Here is a 17919-nt window from a genome sequence, read left to right on the forward strand (position 1 = left end):
ATCCCATCCATATAAGTGAAATAATATAATATACGGTCTTTTATGACTGGCTTCTTTTAAATTAAGATAATCTTTATTTTTATTTACTTTTTTTGCGGCTGGCCAGTACAGGGATCTGAACCCCTGAAGTTGGAGTTATAAGGCTGTACTCTAACCAACTGAGCTAACCAGCCAGCCCTAACATAATCTTTAACAGGAATATCTGTGTTGTAGCACGTATTAGTACTTCATTCTTTTTTAAATGTTGAATAACAAACATTCCATTGCATGGATATACCACATTTTTTTAATCCATTCATCAGTTGATGGACATTTGGGTTGTTTTTCTACTTATTGGCTATTGTGGATAATGCTTCTATGAACATTTATGTACAAGTACTGGGACTTATTTTAAAGAAATGATTCTGTAGTTTCTGTCATTGTAATAGAGAAGGCCATAGGATCAGACAGGGCAAGGGTGTATAGCAGTGCATGCCAGGAAGTGAAAGATAGGCCATCAATTGAGTTGAATTTATTGGTAAAACTTAACACAAGTCTAACTCCACATGAGGGACTAAAGCTGGGACACACAAAGCTTAAAATTATGCTTCTCCTAGAGACTGTTACGGCTTTTTGCTGACCACAGACAATGAAAGTTTGATATTTTCCTGTATTTTTCTGAAAATTGAAACACACTTTTCCCAATGGTACTCTTCCTGAGGACTAGACTTTCCCACTTCTAAAACCTCTCCAATCCTAATCCTAAATTTGCCTTTGGAATGATGAAGACCAGCCACTGCCATTTTTTTCTTGGGTTTTATTTGTCTGCCTTATTTCCAGATATAATGGTTAGGATTTCTTTTGAATTCTTCTCATGTTGAACTTTTGATTAATACATTTGTTCTACAGACAATAATGTGTAGTCCCTGATTAGGAATTTGTGAAAAATATCTCAGTCATTAAAGATAGAGAAACTAAAGCCAATTAATATTATCAGGGTCTGACTCTACGGCCATAATCGGACAGTTTTGTCACGTGCCTAGCATATTTGGTCAAATCTAAGGAAATCTCATCCTAACGATCTTAACTCAGTGATTTCATTTTGCCCAGATGATCAGCTATGATAAAATTTACTAAGGCACAGAGGATGGAAGTTATACAATAATTCCAAAATTTGGGGTTAGCTACAATATGGTTAGGAGCTATAACTCAATTATATACAGGGCAAATATGGAATGATGAATCACTTTCTAAGCACTATATATGTATATGTTCTGCCAAGCTCAGTAAGTCTTAGTAGATTGCTTTCATCTTAGACAATTTAAGTGTTTTCTTTCGACAGAGTGTTTTCAGCACACTTGAAGTTCCAAATCTAAAAAGTACAGAATATATAAAGAAGTAATAGCAAAACAAGAATAATAATAATAATAGCCATCATTTAGTGAACACTTAGTATGGGCTGGGCATGGTCCTAAGAAAGTTTTACATAAAAAGTATAGACCAGACAGGCTCATTAACCCTCACAATGGGATCTGTGCTTAAGGCAGTTGCCTTGCCTCTGCAAGTGGCAGAGGCCTGTTGTAAATAAAGGTCTTTCGGACTCCAAGACCATCTCTCAAACCCTATTCTAATTCCCTCCTCACCTATGGGCGATAAAAGGCACCAACCTTTTAGTCAACCTTTCTCTTGATAGGACAAAGCATTTTTTTTTACATGCTTCAATCTCTCTTTTAAAATGCAGATATTGCTAGAAGAAATTGCATGTTATTATCAAATTCCAGTAAGTTTTAAATGTCTTACATAAAACCTCTATACCAAGCAAATTTTGGGAGGAAAGGAGTTGGAATTAAGAGCTCTGGATGTTTGAAAGAGGGACAGTGTTAAGAGAAAAGGATTAGAAACCAGAACCTGGTGGGTCCTGTCATTTTTACTGTTTTGCTTAAGGCAGCCCTAAAATATACATACTCTTACTTCCTACCCTGTGAGCTTCACCTTAATTAACACTTGTAATGCCGAGGCACATTAATGTCTTTTTCCACCCAGTTTAGGGGTATTTTTGACTTTGTGTTTGATAAGATTTTCCAGTACACCTTTAAATATTTTTATTGTAATTGAAAATTGAAAAAACTGCATTTTCTAGTTTTTAAAATGCATCATGCTTGCAGAACTCATCTTTCTTTTTTTAAAGAAACTACTAATTTGCTAAACTTATAGTTGCTGTAATAGTTCTATATGATTTACTACGTTTGTCTGAATTTAGATTGATGGATATGATTTAGCTGCTTTTAATACCATATGAAGTTAAAGCTGGATTTTTGGAGGCTTATTCCTTTCAGATGCAGACCTTTGTAGTGTTTCACTTTATGAAATAGACCCTGTGTGTACCCATACTTTGGTATACAGTTTAATGTATAATACTATTAAGAAGACATTGTTCACCAGAAACTGACCTTCATTTCTTTATTTCAAAAATATCATTATACAACTATATAATTACACATGATAGGGAAGTTCCATTCAAAGAGTAGAGGACCCATACTGAAATCACTTGACCTCTATAAACTAACCGAAATCACACAAAGTTTGTTGTAATGTTCTTTATTATACATGCTAGTTATGATTGCTGGAAGGGCAGTCATAAATCATTACTAAAGGGGCCAGGTGCTTTCATGTTTTTTTTTTTTTTCCTTTTTGTCTTTTTTCGTGTCCGGCAATGGATCGCAACCCTCAGTGTCGCGCCCGTACCGGACCAGGACCGGCAACAGGATCGCAACCCTCGGTGTTGCGCCCGCACCTCGCTCAGCCAGTGAGCGGGAACCGGTCTGTATGTGGGATCCGAACCCTCGGTGGGAGCGCCAGCGCACTCCCAAGCGGCGCACTGTAGCAGTGCGCCACCGGGCCGGCCCCAAGGTGCTTTCATGTTTTTTTTTTTTTTCCTTTTTGTCTTTTTTCGTGTCCGGCAATGGATCGCAACCCTCAGTGTCGCGCCCGTACCGGACCAGGACCGGCAACAGGATCGCAACCCTCGGTGTTGCGCCCGCACCTCGCTCAGCCAGTGAGCGGGAACCGGTCTGTATGTGGGATCCGAACCCTCGGTGGGAGCGCCAGCGCACTCCCAAGCGGCGCACTGTAGCAGTGCGCCACCGGGCCGGCCCCAAGGTGCTTTCATGTTTTCAGCAGGTAGAGGTAAGGCAAAAGGCCTTGCTAATCTGATTCATCTCTTATGTCCATTAGATAGTTAGGAAATCTTTCAAAATGTAAATTTGTATCTGGACAACCATGTTTTTATACTTTATGACATAAAATTAATCAGATACATCTACATAGTTGTAGAATGGAGGGATTTCTTAGCTCAATGGAGAATAAGAAATTAATAATGGATGGGAGACTTTTTTTAGGATGACTGGCTGCAGGAAGAAATTGTAGTGACAGAAGCCATGTGCAGTGAATTTGAATTAGTGTTCTTTAGGGAGCTACCAGAGAGATATAATTTACAAGATAATCAAGAACGTAAATAGATTCTCCGTGGAGTCGTCATTCGATCACTGACATATACTCATTTGTATTGAAATGACTCCATGACTACATTCTAACAATTATAGATTCAATAAGGGTGAGATGTACATGCGTAACTTCAAGAAAAACAAAATATATATCAGTAACAATATAAATTGACAGCCAGATGTTAAAATGAGTAAATTGTATACTTGTGGTTAAACTTTAAAACAACTTACCTTGAAACAGCAGATCTTATTGATCATTTATGGGAATGATCTCACCAACATTTCTTATAAATACTACATCAAAAATATCTAGCAGTATGATATATTTTAAAAGGTATTTGCAGAGATGTTTTTAAATATAAGAAAATGACTTAATTCATAAGGGCTACATGGATTCATTTTCGAACCGCTAACAAAAATATGCCCTAACACAGCATTGTGATGATGACCACATTTATTAGAAAACGTTTAGTAAAAGTCATCCCTAATTCATCCCCTTGAGCATCAGCTCTTCTTGATAATTCTTATGAATATTTATAAATACCTTAAAAGAGAATTTAGACTCAAATCAAAGAACTTTGTATTTTACTTGGTTGCTGGCTGAGAATACCTTTTTTGAGCCACTTCTGGCTTTTAGAATCTTTGGCACGACAGCTTGTTCTACCTCAGAGTCTCAGGAGGAAAAACTATTCCCTCAAAATCAAGTTTGTCATTGAGCTTACTAGGAGGTTTATGTATGTCATGTGTTTATTTAGGAGATAGGCACTTGTTTGGCTCCTTTAATCCTGGCCTGGTGAATTAAGGCTTGAATTAATACTGAGGTAACTTTGACTATACATCTACAAAATCAGTGTGTCCTGTTAGACTTCTGATTAAGATAACATTAGCTCTTGCTTTAAGGCATCTTCCTCTGCTCCTACCATTTATCCAGTGGTAGATAATATATGGAGTGAAAAATGAAAAAGACATAGCTGGGCTTTAAAAACAAGATGAACATCTCTGTAGACGAGAAATGAAGAAAAAAAGAAAAAGAAAAACAGGGCATGTTGAGCAGTAAGTGGGGCTAAGTTTGTGGGCTTTCAGCTCCTGCTGTAGTAACAGGGATTATAATTTTCTTTACAAGGTGGGCCCAGAGCCAGGATTACTATTTGAGATCAGGGCCCCACAAAAATATACCTGGAGAGACATATACACTTATACTTGCAAGAAGCATGAAAAAGAACAATTTTAACTACTGCAGGGGACTACAGCCTATAAGCAGCAATGGACCTAATTCATAGAGCCTGGGGAAAAGGTGACGAGTGAGGTTGGGAAGGAGAGCATCACGGTCTTGAAACCAGGACTGGAACCAATCTGCCTACTACCTGCTGGTGAATTAGTGGTATCTCCCTGTCACCCAGTGTAGGAGCTGCAAACTACCAATGTAAGATCTAGCTCCAGATTACAGGCCCCTGAGTGGCATGTGGGAGCAGCTACAAAACTACTTGACAGAGAGAGATGAGTTTAGAAGGAGAGGAAAATATAAAGGAAAACACTCACACACAAAATATAACAGAAAACACACACATAAAAACCATCCCTTTTAAAATGTGTCTCCAAACCAGAATCCAAAACACACAAAGAAGTAAGAGATAGCCCCTGTCCCCAAATTAACCATCAAAAGATTATTTAAGTCTAGGTGAAAGTAAAATGGTAGAACAGTACAACAAAGATTGCTTTTAAGTACATTTAGAATGCTCAAAGACATAAATAAGGGCATACCATTCACTAAAATAACAAAATACTAAGAAACAAATGGATGAAGAACAGATCTGGAAAAGACATATTTGCAAATAAAACTATAGTCACTGACGTTACTAAACTCAATAGACAGGCTATATTCTAGACTGGACCCAATCAGAAAAGGTGAGGGAATTAAAAGATGATACTGAGGACTTTACTATGAATAGCACCAAGAGAAAAAAAATAAGAAATATAAATAAGCAATAAAGAGAAATGGAGACTTGACCACACAGCTCTAGAGGTTTATTCAGGAGTATATTTAAGGGGTTTCAGAAGAAGAGAATGGAGGAAATGGCAGAGAAGCAATATTTGAAACTGTAATAACTGAAAATCTTCCAGAACTGAAGAAGTGATCTCCCAAGAGAAATTTCAAACATCTGGGAAGGAAAGAAAGGCCTACATAGAGCAATTAGTATGCTTCACAGCTCAGCTTTGAGAAGCCCTGGCTGATTAAAATGAAAGTTTTCTGTTTTTCACTGGAATACACAAAAACAAATGTAATGTGTTATATATACTAAACCGTGTTTTCTGAACAAAGGCACTTATAAATAACTCATAAATGGGGAGCCTTGTGGACAACTAGACCCACAGAATCAAGATACCAAGGAAGATCACTAGAAAACTGAGTCTTCTGTCAGTACCTTTGTGAAAAGTAGGTAGTTAGACAGTAATCACTCGTATCATCCTTAAGTTTGTTTCTAAAAACAATGTTTTTGAAAGAAACACCGTGGATGACCCAATCTGATAGAAAGAAGAAAATTGAATAAGATTCTACATAAAACAGTGTTGTCAGTTAGAACATTTAAATGAAGATAGTTTTCTTTTAGTGAATAACTACAAGGGGAAAAAAATAGAAGGTAATTCCTATGAAATGAGACCTTGTGAACATTGGGTGATGGTTCAAGTTTACAGAAGCGTTTAAGCTGATTGCCAGTTAAGTGGTCAGAAATTGGATTTAATTCATGTGGGCAACTACATACTTTGGTTCACACCCAGAGGACCAGTGTGCAGAATCTGACTGAAGGTACGCCTCCTTTGATAAATCTCTTCTTATAACTGCTTTGTGAAAGCAGATTGCTGTGAAACAAACTGCACAAACAGCTATCCTTGGAGATTGATAGCATTAGGATTTCAATCAGTACAGGAAGGAGATTCTCTTCCTGCAGATGAAAAAGATCATACATTTATTTTTTGCATGCCTTTAAATAAATTCCTAGAAAGCTTATGACATTAGGTACAGGGTAGAGCTTAAAAAAAAAAAAAAGTAGATTGGGTTTTATTTCTGTTCCAATGTGGATATCCAGCGTGTTGAAACTGAGCATTTTGGAAGATAAGTCATCTCCTGTGGAACGTTCATTCCAGGTACGGAACAACAGAAAATATTTCTTTAATAGGAAACCTGTCATGAGATTATCTTCCTTTCTCAGATTGTACAGTGGGAAACCTCTTCTAGCCCACTCACCACTTGTGTCTCATGTCTCTTCTCATAGATATAGATCTCCCACATTTGTGGATAGGAATGTCTCTCATCTGATGAAATATCTGTGAACAACAGAAATCTGTCATCCTATTTTGGTATTTACTATAATTGGAAGATATCAAGAGTTCTAATCAGTCACTGGGTATCAAATGTCAGACGTATCCTCAACTGGAATTGTGTTCTCTGTAAATCCTAAAGCATTTGGGACCTTTGCATGTTGCTAATATTATTTATATTTCTTTGGACATCATTTGTCACCAAAAGAAAGTGGAATAGCCATAGAAATACTTAAAAGAAATAAAACGCACGGCAATAAACACTGTTAGGAACAAAAAAGCATACTACATAGGAAAAATCCAAGAAAAATCAAGATCTTTTATGCATTTAACTACATGGGTCCAAAAACATCAAGTGAATTATGACAGAACTAAAAGGAAAAACTATCAAATCCATAATTATATTTCAACACTCGCTAACAAAGATTGATACCTGCAAGGAATCAAAAAATTGGTAAAGATATAGACCACTTGAACAACAAAATGAGCACACTATATGACTCCACCTTTCAAATGGGAAAATACACATTTTTTCAAGTACACAAGGAACATTTTTAAAAAGTGACTACGAACTTGGTCACAAAAGGTATTGCTAAATTTCAAAGGATGAGCATCATACGGGTGTTCTCTGACTAAAATGCAATTAAATTAGAAATATGCACTAAAAAGGTAAGTGAAAAAAAGTTTGGAAATACAAAAACTGCACTCAAATCACTATGGGTTAAATTAAAAAATCACAATAGGGATTACAAAATTATCAAAACTTTTGGTATAAAATTAAAGTGATACCAAGAAGGAAATCTCTAACCCTAAATGTGTTTATTCAGAAAACAGTAAAAATAATAAATAAATGATCTACGCATTCAACCTGAAAAGCAAGAGGAAAAAAACCACAGTAAAATATAAAACATTATTAATGGACATAAAATGACTCAATAATATGAACCCAGTTCTAACCAGTTTAATCTATAAATTCAGTGTAATTTAAACGCACAGTTTCAACAAGGATTTTCACAAGATATGAAAACTTGATATGAAAATCGTAGGGAAGATGAAAGGAGTCAGAATAGCCAAGACAATTTTGAGGAAGAACAAGGTGGGAATGGGAGGGCCTACCAGATACCAGTTGATTTAAAGCTGTAGTATGGGATCTGCACGAGGATATACAGATAGACCAACAGAATGGGATAGAGAGCTCAGGAGCACACTCGTGTATTTATGGACAATTGATGTATTGCAGGGGCACCATTAGAAATCAGTGGGGAACAGATGGATTATACAATGAATGGGGCTGGTTTAATAGTTTATCTGTGGGGGGAAAGTAAAATTAGATCATATGTTTCCACCAAGCACAAAAACAGATTCTGGGTGAATTAAGTCATAAATGTAAAAAACAAAACTTTAAGCTTTGAAATGTAAGTATAAGAAAGATTTTTCTCAACAAAACATAAGAAGCAGAAAACATAGAGGCTTATGTTGAAATTTAAAATTTTTGTACCACAGAGTGCTATGAAAAAGTTAAAGATAAGCTACATAAGATAAGGGTAGGAGGTAATATTTGCCATGCACATCACTGACAAAGGATAAGCATTTAGAATATATACAGAACATTAATAAGGAAAGGACAGCCCAGCAGGAAAATGGGTAAAGGAAACATGAAAAGCCAGTTAATGTGAAGAAGTTCAGTGTCACCAGTAATCAAGGCTGTGCAAATTAAAATGTACCCATCAGACTGGCCAAAACTTAAATGTCTGATAACACCAAGTATGTGATGAGGATGTGGCCAAATGGAAAACTTCATTCACTAATGTCAGACTGTAAGTGGGGAAAACCACTTAGGAGAACAATTTGGTGATACGTAGCAGTGTTGAAGATGTTGCTAGGACCCAACAGTTCCACATCAAGATATGTTCTGTAAAGAATCTTTTAATCAGGTATCCAAGGAGAAGGGGTATAAGGAAGTTTATTGCATCATTGTTTATAATAGTGAAAAGTTGGAAACAACCTAAATGTTCATGGGCAGGAGAAAGTTGTTGACATACAGCAGTTAAAAGAGCAAACTATTATGTATCGACATGGATACATCTCCAAAACAATATTGAAGGCACAAAGCAACTCTTACAATGATATATAGATTCTTTAACATGAAGTTCTTAAATGTAAAGCTTAAAAACATGCAAAATAATGCTATTAGATTGAATCATACAAAATGGCCATTATTGTAGGTAAAAAAACAGGCAAATATCAGCATCTTTATGGAATTCAACCTAATATTTGTGGACATATGGATGGTAATGATGGACATGGAATTCAATATGGCATTATCTCTTTGGGGACGATGGTGGGGAGAAAATAGTATGTTACTGAGGAGAGTATGTGGGGGAGCTCCAGCTTTAGCTGTCATCTTACATTGCTTCAAAAATGTTTTGAAGAAAATATGGCAAATGTTAAATTTATTAAAGCAGGGTGGTGGGTACATGGGTATACTCTTACTATGTTCTTGTACATTTCTGTTGAAAATACTTGATGATTTTTTAAGCAAACTAAAGCGTTGATAGAGGTATAAAAATTTTAATCTCATGACATTCTAAAGAAATATTTACAAAATGATTAAATCCTTTGCTGCTTACATATCTGAACATAGCACTCATGAGGCTTTTAGTATAACATAAAAAATTGAAAAGCATCTCTTCTCACACACCAGTCAAAAGCTTGAATTTTATTTTGTTCTTTTAGCATTGGTAAGATCATCATCATAAACACCCTTCATTAGTGCCTCTCTTTGGTCGCTGTTGTTTGGTGGTGGTCAGATGCATCTCTCTGCCATTTTATACAAAATCAGGTGATGAAATTCAAATTTTTTTCTCTCTTTCTTTCTTTCTTTTTACTTCTTTGATGCCAACAGGAATCTGCAAGCAGAATATGATCGTCTAAAGCAGCAGCACGAACATAAAGGCCTGTCCCCACTGCCGTCGCCTCCTGAAATGATGCCCACCTCTCCCCAGAGTCCCCGGGATGCTGAGCTCATTGCTGAGGCCAAGCTACTGCGTCAACACAAAGGCCGCCTGGAAGCCAGGATGCAAATCCTGGAAGACCATAATAAACAGCTGGAGTCACAGTTACATAGGCTAAGGCAGCTGCTGGAGCAAGTGAGGCCCACATCTCTCTAATATGAGATGTTTACAGACATTCATTTTCTCATTTTAAATAAAACTAAAAAATAGAATTCATAGTCCATTTTATAAGAGCAGCAAGCATCGATTCTCAGTGCTTGGTATGTGTGTAGCAAAGTGCTAGGTATCAAGGAATATAAGAAGAGGAAAACTAATATGTCTTCATTTTTGTTCAAAATTGTTTCCAACCAAAATGTTTCTTATTTGATGAGTTTGAAATACATTTTGGAAAAAAATGCTAACAGGTTTTTGCTAGCTCTCTAAATGTGAAGATTTTACCTCTTGAAATGGAACTCTCTTCTTCGCAATTAGTTATATTTTCTGGTATATCTTTGGGTTTTTTCCTTCTTCTAATTCTTAACATAATTTTTTTAAGCATCCATTGAAAATCTAGCAAGACACTGCATTGTAATAAGCCCTACTTGGACATGGTCCCGGCTTTCTAGAAATTTTTAATTTTGAGATATGTTCTCTCTATCCTGTTACTTAATGCTTCACAAAAATATGAATTCTCCATTATGTTTTTGAGCTCGCACTTGGTCTCAGCATTCTCACATGACTTTCTAAATCTTTAAGTTATTTAGTCTAATGATTTATAGTCTCTTTCCACTGTAGCTCCAATTTTTTTTCAGATTTATAAGGGGGCACAATTCAGATACAAAGACACTATCCGTAGATCATATCAACAGTGAAATATTCCAAATTCAACAGTCTTTGGGAGATTTCTAAGTAGGAAGAGTCAAAATTTCTGAGTAATGAGTGTCTATATTTTTATATTTATATATGTGTTTGAGTGTTTATTATGAAAAGTAATTCTGTTTTCTTTTTGATGCCTTAGCCCCAGGCAGAGGCCAAGGTGAATGGTACAACGGTGTCTTCTCCTTCTACCTCTCTACAGAGGTCAGACAGCAGTCAGCCTATGCTGCTCCGAGTGGTTGGCAGTCAAACTTCAGAATCCATGGGTAAGTGTCCTGGCTACTTCCAGATTTTGTTCTCTCTTAAGATTTGGAAAGAGTGAAATGTTTGCTCACAGTTTGAAGTCATCAGCTTAAATTATCTAATACCAATTCTAGACAAGGCATTGTTACAAATGCCCCAGGGGATATAATGATGAGTGACATAGTCCTAACCCTAGGAGAGCCAGCCTTTCAGTTATTCACAACAAGGCAGAGTGGTATTAAAGTTCCATTCATTTTAGAGACCAAGGAAGGCTGTATGACCAATTGATATTTATGGAGGGTTCCAAAAGATGGAGTAGAGACCAAGCATATCTTGAAAAAGGAATAGCGTAAGCGAAGGTATAGAGGTGAGGATCTTGGGCCAAGGATGGGAAACAGCCAATAGTCCAGTTTAGTAGAAAGACGGGTCCCAGCAGGAGGTAGAGGGAAATAAGGCTGCAGAGGAAGGTTGGAGTCACATTCTAATGACATGAAAGTTGGGCAGAGGTGTTTGACTCATTTTAGTTTTTAATTATCAGGTAAGAAATTTCTAAAAAAGATGTATTCTGGCAGCTGTCTCTGGCCCAAAGTAAAACTTCTATAGGTGAAAAGACCATTTAGGAAGCAACTGCAAAGGCTGAGATATGTGAGTTTGAGGGCCTGTGCTTGACGGATGTGGGAGAAGATGACTGGGAGACTATTACATGAAAATAAAGTTCTCAGGGCCTGGAGACTGACTGCAAAAAGTGAGGGAAGGAAACAAGGGGAGGGGATTTGGTTTGAAGAAGGCAGTGAAACTTTTGATTGTAGACATAATGTGTTTGAAGAACTGGCAGGTCTAGGTCCTATCTAGAAAGAAGTTAAAGTACATGTCCATACCTAGTGTAAGAGGCCAAGCTGGGGAGGTTTGAGAATGAGTTCCATAGAATTGATTGCTGAAGGCGTGAGATGAGAAATATATAACAAAGGTGCTTGGATGCAATGCATTGGGGAAGACCTCCATTTGGATGATGGGGTAGTGAAGGACTGGGGAGTAGGGATAGGTTCAAGGGAAATGTGATGAAAAGGTCAAATGCTAAAGAAAGGTCAATGGAAATGAAAATAAATCATAGCCTACTAGATCACTATAAATGCATTGACCACTTCTGATAAAGCATTTTCAGCCAAGAGAAGGGAGACTGGAGAACTTCCTATCTTTTCAGTGAAATAAAAGATCAGGTAATCTTTAAAATGATTAAGGATTAAGAAAAGTGAAGACACTTTTGGGACATTACCAAGTAACAATGAGGGTTTAGGTAAAAGGTGAATTTGCTGAGGAAATACTCAGTGTGGTCTGGTGTTATTCTTCAGCAGTGTTCTCTGCCTAGGACTGGGTCCAAAGAAAGCTGGAGTTGACGAGGCATAACTGATAAAAGAAGGTTGAAACAAGTAAGGCATTTTACAGTGGTAATGCAGGCTGCGACAGGAGTTGCTAGCCAGCTGCTTATTGGTTTTTCCTGCTGTGCGAGGCTAGATAGCAGGGTTTTATGAAGGCCACAAATGCTCTGTCTATCCCCCTCTTTTCTTCTTTTCTCTGAAGACCCAGCATGAGTCAGCCCTATACTCTACTGGTTATATGCTTGACCCTCTCAATCTTACCTCACAGAAAAGAAGAGACCTGTGACTCTTTGATTCCTCACCCTTAAAGCTCTGTTGTTTGACACGATGGTGTGTTCAGGAATTCATTTCAGACTTGAGATCTTCCATGAGGGTAGAATAAAGAGAGGCAAAGTGTCCAACCAAAATTCCTAGCACAGAAAGAAAATGTCAAGGGTGTGAGTGAGTTTCATGGTGGAAGATTTGGAGACCATGGTCAGGAAAATTGAAAAGTTGGGCATCATGGAAGTACAATGTTTTCAAGGAATTCCTACATCTAAGATGGAGCCTCCCAGTGAGCTGCTGAAGGTTGTACATGGAGATCACTAGAGAGATAAGGGGTGTGGTTCATGCGTGGTAAGGCCAGGGTTGTTGGGCTCATTGACAGGGTGATGAGGTCCTTTTCGCGATGATGGTGTTAGGCCAGGATGGGAAAGATGTTGAGGAAGGTGGATGAGGGCTCTGAGGAGGTGCGCATTTATGAGGAAGGAGAGAGGGCAGTTGAGGGAAATCTGATGAAGTTCACGAACCTGGAGCAGTGGACAGAGGCACACTGTCTTCCGAAATCAAACCTTGAGGGAAAGTCATGTTTCAGTTCTTTTGAGAAGGAAGAGGAAATGTTTGAGGTTGGTTTCCTGACTTTACTACACCTCAGTGGTTTAGGGTAATCTCTGAGTCAGATTCTCTTTCTCCATATGAGACTTAAATATAGCTAATGGACTGCTGGGACAGTAAATGATAGCACAGTGCATGAAAAAATACTGTACGCCTTATAAATTCTGAAAATGACTGAGCTTTAGTATCTCTGCTGTTACTTTCTACTGCAGGATTTTCCCCCTTTTTGAAGTAAGTAAAGCATGTGAAACTAAGGCGCATATTTTAGTGGTGAGATTCAGAGCCCTGGGTGCTTAGAGGCATTTATTATTTAGGCTGTCAACACAAGCGAAGAGGCAGCATGTCCGTTAAAGCACTCAAATTAAAGTACACAGCAGGCTGTGGTCTTCATGATTTGGGGAGCCAAGAATATCATGGCAGAACTGAATACAAGGATAAAGTGCTATATTCCAGGGGCTGGGTAAAGCGAAGAGATAACTTGTTTGTATATTTCAGGCTTACAACATGATGGTTCCTTAGCTTTTTATTTAGAAGAATTTCAAACTTAGGGCAAAATTCCCATTAATTCAACATTTTGCCACATTTGCTTTATATCTATTTATTTATGTACTTTTATATTTATATGTTCTTAAATATACTGCATACATTTATTTAGATTAACATCTATTTATATAGATCTGTATGCTAAAATTTTTATATAATTGTATATATTTATATTTTATGTGTATATTTATCATACGTATATGTGTGTATAGCTAGTTGATTTTTTTATCTTACCAACCCATTCGATGATTATGTCTCATACATAATGACACTTCACCCCTAAACATTTCAACCTGTGTCTTCCAAGATGAAGGATATGCTCATACATAACCACAATAGAATTATCACACTCAAGAAATGAACACTGATACAGCACCATTATCTAATATACAATTTAAATTCAAAGACCCCCAATTCTGCCAATAACATTCTTTATAGCTATTTTTTTTTTAATTCAGGATCTAATGAAGGGTCATGCTTTGCATTTAATTGTCATGTCTGCTTAGTCTCCTTTAATCTAGAACTCTTCCCCAGCCTCTTTACATCTTTCATGACACTGACATTTTAGAAGAGGTCAGGCCAGATATTTTGTAGAATGTTCCTCAATTGGATTTGCCTCTTTGCAGGTTAAATATTTTATGCCACATTACCACATAGGTGACATGGTGTCCTTTCCAGTGCACCACATCAAGGCTTTCCTCAAGATCCTCTCTCCATCCCCTTCACTCTTTACTCTCCTTGGCTTCTGCAAGATTTCCAGTTCAGACCTCTCTCCTGAGCATCCTCTGGATAAAAACTACAGATAAAAATATAACCCAATCTGAAATCACAATTGGCCTTCAGAACATCTCTTCCAATTTTCCAATCTATACAAACACAGTCATTTTCCACACTTTCTTCCTTTACCCACCTTCCTTAGCCATGTCTCACCATCACCAATCCAATCACCAGTCAGTCTGTTTTGCTTCTGATAAAAAGAGCAAAACACGATCAATTCAGCTGCTTCTGCCCAAATTTAGCCCTCATCATGTACTACCTGAACAGATAATATGAATACTCTCCTAATTGGTTTTTCTGCCTTTGGTCTTTCTGTCTTTCCAGTCCATCTTCCAGATGCTTCTAGTTGCTCCCTTCCCATTCAGATTGTATCATATTATTTTCCTCTTTAAGCATTTTATGGCTTCTGTTTGCCTGCAGGATAAAGTCCAGACTCCTTAGCATGGTCTTCTTTGGCCTTGATCGTAATGTTTTCTTAACCTGAAATATACCATCCTTTCTTTTCACTCTGAGTCTTCCTTTGGAACTTACTTATGCATGCTTTAAATATTGACATTTATTTTGTGGTATAGACAGTATTTCTGTCTTCTCCCTAGAGCTCCTTAAAGTTAAGCTCCTTAAAAGCCTAAGTCTTGCTCATTTCCTTTCCCATTTGAGCACCTTCTATCCAACAAACATTCAGTAAAGTGCCTGTTGAATTAGTTTTGGAAATCAAGCAGAATACATTCATGTGTTGATATGGAACAATCCAGACATTTAAGAAATTTAACTACTAATTTCAGTACCTTTCACCACATTCAAAACTGACTAGCTAATAATCAGCATCATCATTTTACACCATAATATATTTAAAAAGTTATGCACAGCATTTATGTGTAAAATTGAACGTATCTACCCCAAACCATAATGTAAAAAAAGTAATTGAAGCTAAATATAGGGTACTAGATAAATCATTGTCCTTTTTTTCCAAAATACTAAAAAAAGACAAGAAAGACATAAGTAATATAGTAATAATACATCAAGTTGGAAATATGTTAAAATCCAAAGAAAAATAATGGTGGGTATATTTGCTCATACACAGCCTCCCTTGTGAAAGAAAATACTTTTTTGGTACACAGCTTTTTTTTTTTTTAAAGAGAAAATAATTTGCTTAGATGCAGGCAAAATCACAGGAGTAAGTATTCTTGTGTCTATTCTGCAAAGGCTGCATAGGTTCTAGCCAAAATCACTTTTTATGCAAATAGACCCATTATCAGCATTTGAACTGAGGAAAGGGAAGTGAGTCAGATGGGATATCATCCCTTCAAGAAAGTCTGAAACCATCGTATGTTTCAGAAGACTTGCAGAATATCTTGCCATGGCAAGCCATTTTGTTTCTTTTTGCTCAGATGAAATTGAGTCATCTCACTTTTTTTTCTTCCCACTTCAGCAGTGATTAAAGAAGATATTATGCTATATCAAGGTACTATTTAACTTGACTGTGTCTTTCCTGATTTTGAAACATTCTTTTTTTAAATGTTTCAGTCATTTCTTTGGGCCAACTTCAGACAAGCCAAGAAGACTATTCAGCTAATAATCCAAAAAGCATTTTTATGTGTGTTTATGGGAATCAAGTTGAAGTGTTAATGTCAAAGAATTGCTTTTAACTAAGTTTAAAATCCTTCAACCACTATCAGTATGCTGTTTGAGTAGGTATTGAATCAGTAAAGTAGAGATAAGCGTTGGCCAATTTTCTTGTTTTCACAGTTGGGACTCATTAGGTACTTTTCTTATTGAATAAATAAAAAGGGTTCTTTTTGTGTGGGGAAAGGTGGCTTGTGGTCACAGGTATTGTTGTTAGAGTCAGATACATTTGGGGGTTGACTATTACATTGTAGCTATATTGTGAATAATTAGACAACCCATAAATTTTGGTGTATTGCTGGTTCAGCACCTTAAAACAGTGTATCAGTCTCCTATGCTATGTAACAAACAACCACAAAATTTTCAAGTTGCCTATTTCTCATTCATGCATCTGTTTGTTAGCCGGAGTTTTGCTGGAGCTCAACTGGGCTTGACTCCAGGTTTGGGGTTGGGTTCAGGTGTGTTCCACATGTCTCTCATCCTCCTTGGGCCAGCAGGCTACCAGGGCCATGTGCTTTTTATGGCACAGAAGCATAAGAGGAGCCCAGCCACTCAAGGTCATTCCATTGGCCAAAGCAGGTCACATGACCAAGCCCAAATTTCTGGGCCAGAGAAGTATACTCCTTCCAACCCATGGTCACTCTGCTGTGTCTCCACTGGCCATCTTCTTGCTGTACTTTGGGCAGACCACCCACACTCCTCTCTCAGGGCCTTTGCATTTGCTGTTCCCTCTGTCTGGAGCACTCTTGTTTCAAATACTGACGTGGCTCACACTCTCAAGTCCTTAAAGTTTTTGTTCAACTGCATCTCATCAATGGGGACTTCCAAGACTCCCCTTTCTAAAGACTTCCTCATTGCCTCTTGCTAACCTTCTCCTTGGAGTGTTTATCTCCACCTGACATAATTTATTTGTTTATCTGTTTAGCCTTTGTGCCTCCATAAGCACATGAGTTTTATGGAGACAGGGATTTTTGGTTGTTTATTGCTATAACCCCAGCATCCAGAACATTGACTGTCAATGTCATTCCGAGGGGAAGGTTAGCAAGAGGCAATGAGGAAGTCTGTAAAGATGAACTTGGCTGACATCATTAGGTTTGTACTTTACAGCTTTTGATAAATATATATATTTTATATATATGTGTGTGTGTGTGTGTGTGTGTGTGTGTGTGTGTGTGTGTGTGTGTGTGTGTATATATGGCTTTGTGGTTTTATTTTGGCAGCTGGCTAGTACAGGGATTGAACTCTGGACCGTGGTGTTATTAGCACCATGCTCTAACTACCGATAAATATTTGAGTACATGAGTTAATCATCACTGTCTTAAAATTTTTATGGGTTTTTTAAGGCATTTAAGAAATCCAGCTCAGTATCCAATAGTACAATAGTGTTACTTTATTTGTTTTATTTATTTATTTTTTTCCTTTTTGTCTTTTTTCATGTCCGGCAACAGATCGCAACCCTCAGTGTCGCGCCCATACCGGACCGGGACCGGCAACGGGATCGCAACCCTCAGTGTTGCCCCCACACCTCGCTCAGCCAGTTAGCGGGAACCGGTCTGTATGTGGGATCCGAACCCTCGGCGGGAGCGCCACCGCACTCCCAAGCGGTGCACTGTAGCAGTGCGCCACCGGGCCGGCCCACAATAGTGTTACTTTAACTTCAGGCTTTTTTTTTAGCTGTTTTAACTTTTTTTTTTTTGTGGCGGCTGACTAGTAAGGGGTCCAGACCCTTCTTGACCTTGGCATTACCAGCACCATGCTCTCCCAAATGAGCTAACTGGCCAGCCCACCTGGGTTTTTTTTTTTTTTTTTTTTTTT

General features: G+C 37.6%; 1 protein-coding gene across 3 annotated transcripts in view; it reads left to right on the forward strand.

Annotated features, from left to right (window-relative positions):
* DMD (dystrophin) overlaps positions 1 to 17919 on the forward strand; it is a 734955-nt gene that overhangs the window by 699003 nt on the left and 18033 nt on the right. For all 3 annotated transcript variants that reach the window (XM_008577619.1, XM_008577628.1, XM_008577636.1), the window contains 2 exons: positions 9706 to 9949; positions 10812 to 10935. In XM_008577619.1, coding sequence (XP_008575841.1) covers positions 9706 to 9949; positions 10812 to 10935 — 368 coding nt within the window. The remainder of the gene's footprint in view (positions 1 to 9705; positions 9950 to 10811; positions 10936 to 17919) is intronic.

This window comes from Galeopterus variegatus, unplaced genomic scaffold (assembly GCF_000696425.1).
Source record: "Galeopterus variegatus unplaced genomic scaffold, G_variegatus-3.0.2 Scaffold69, whole genome shotgun sequence".
Classification (NCBI taxonomy): domain Eukaryota; kingdom Metazoa; phylum Chordata; class Mammalia; order Dermoptera; family Cynocephalidae; genus Galeopterus; species Galeopterus variegatus.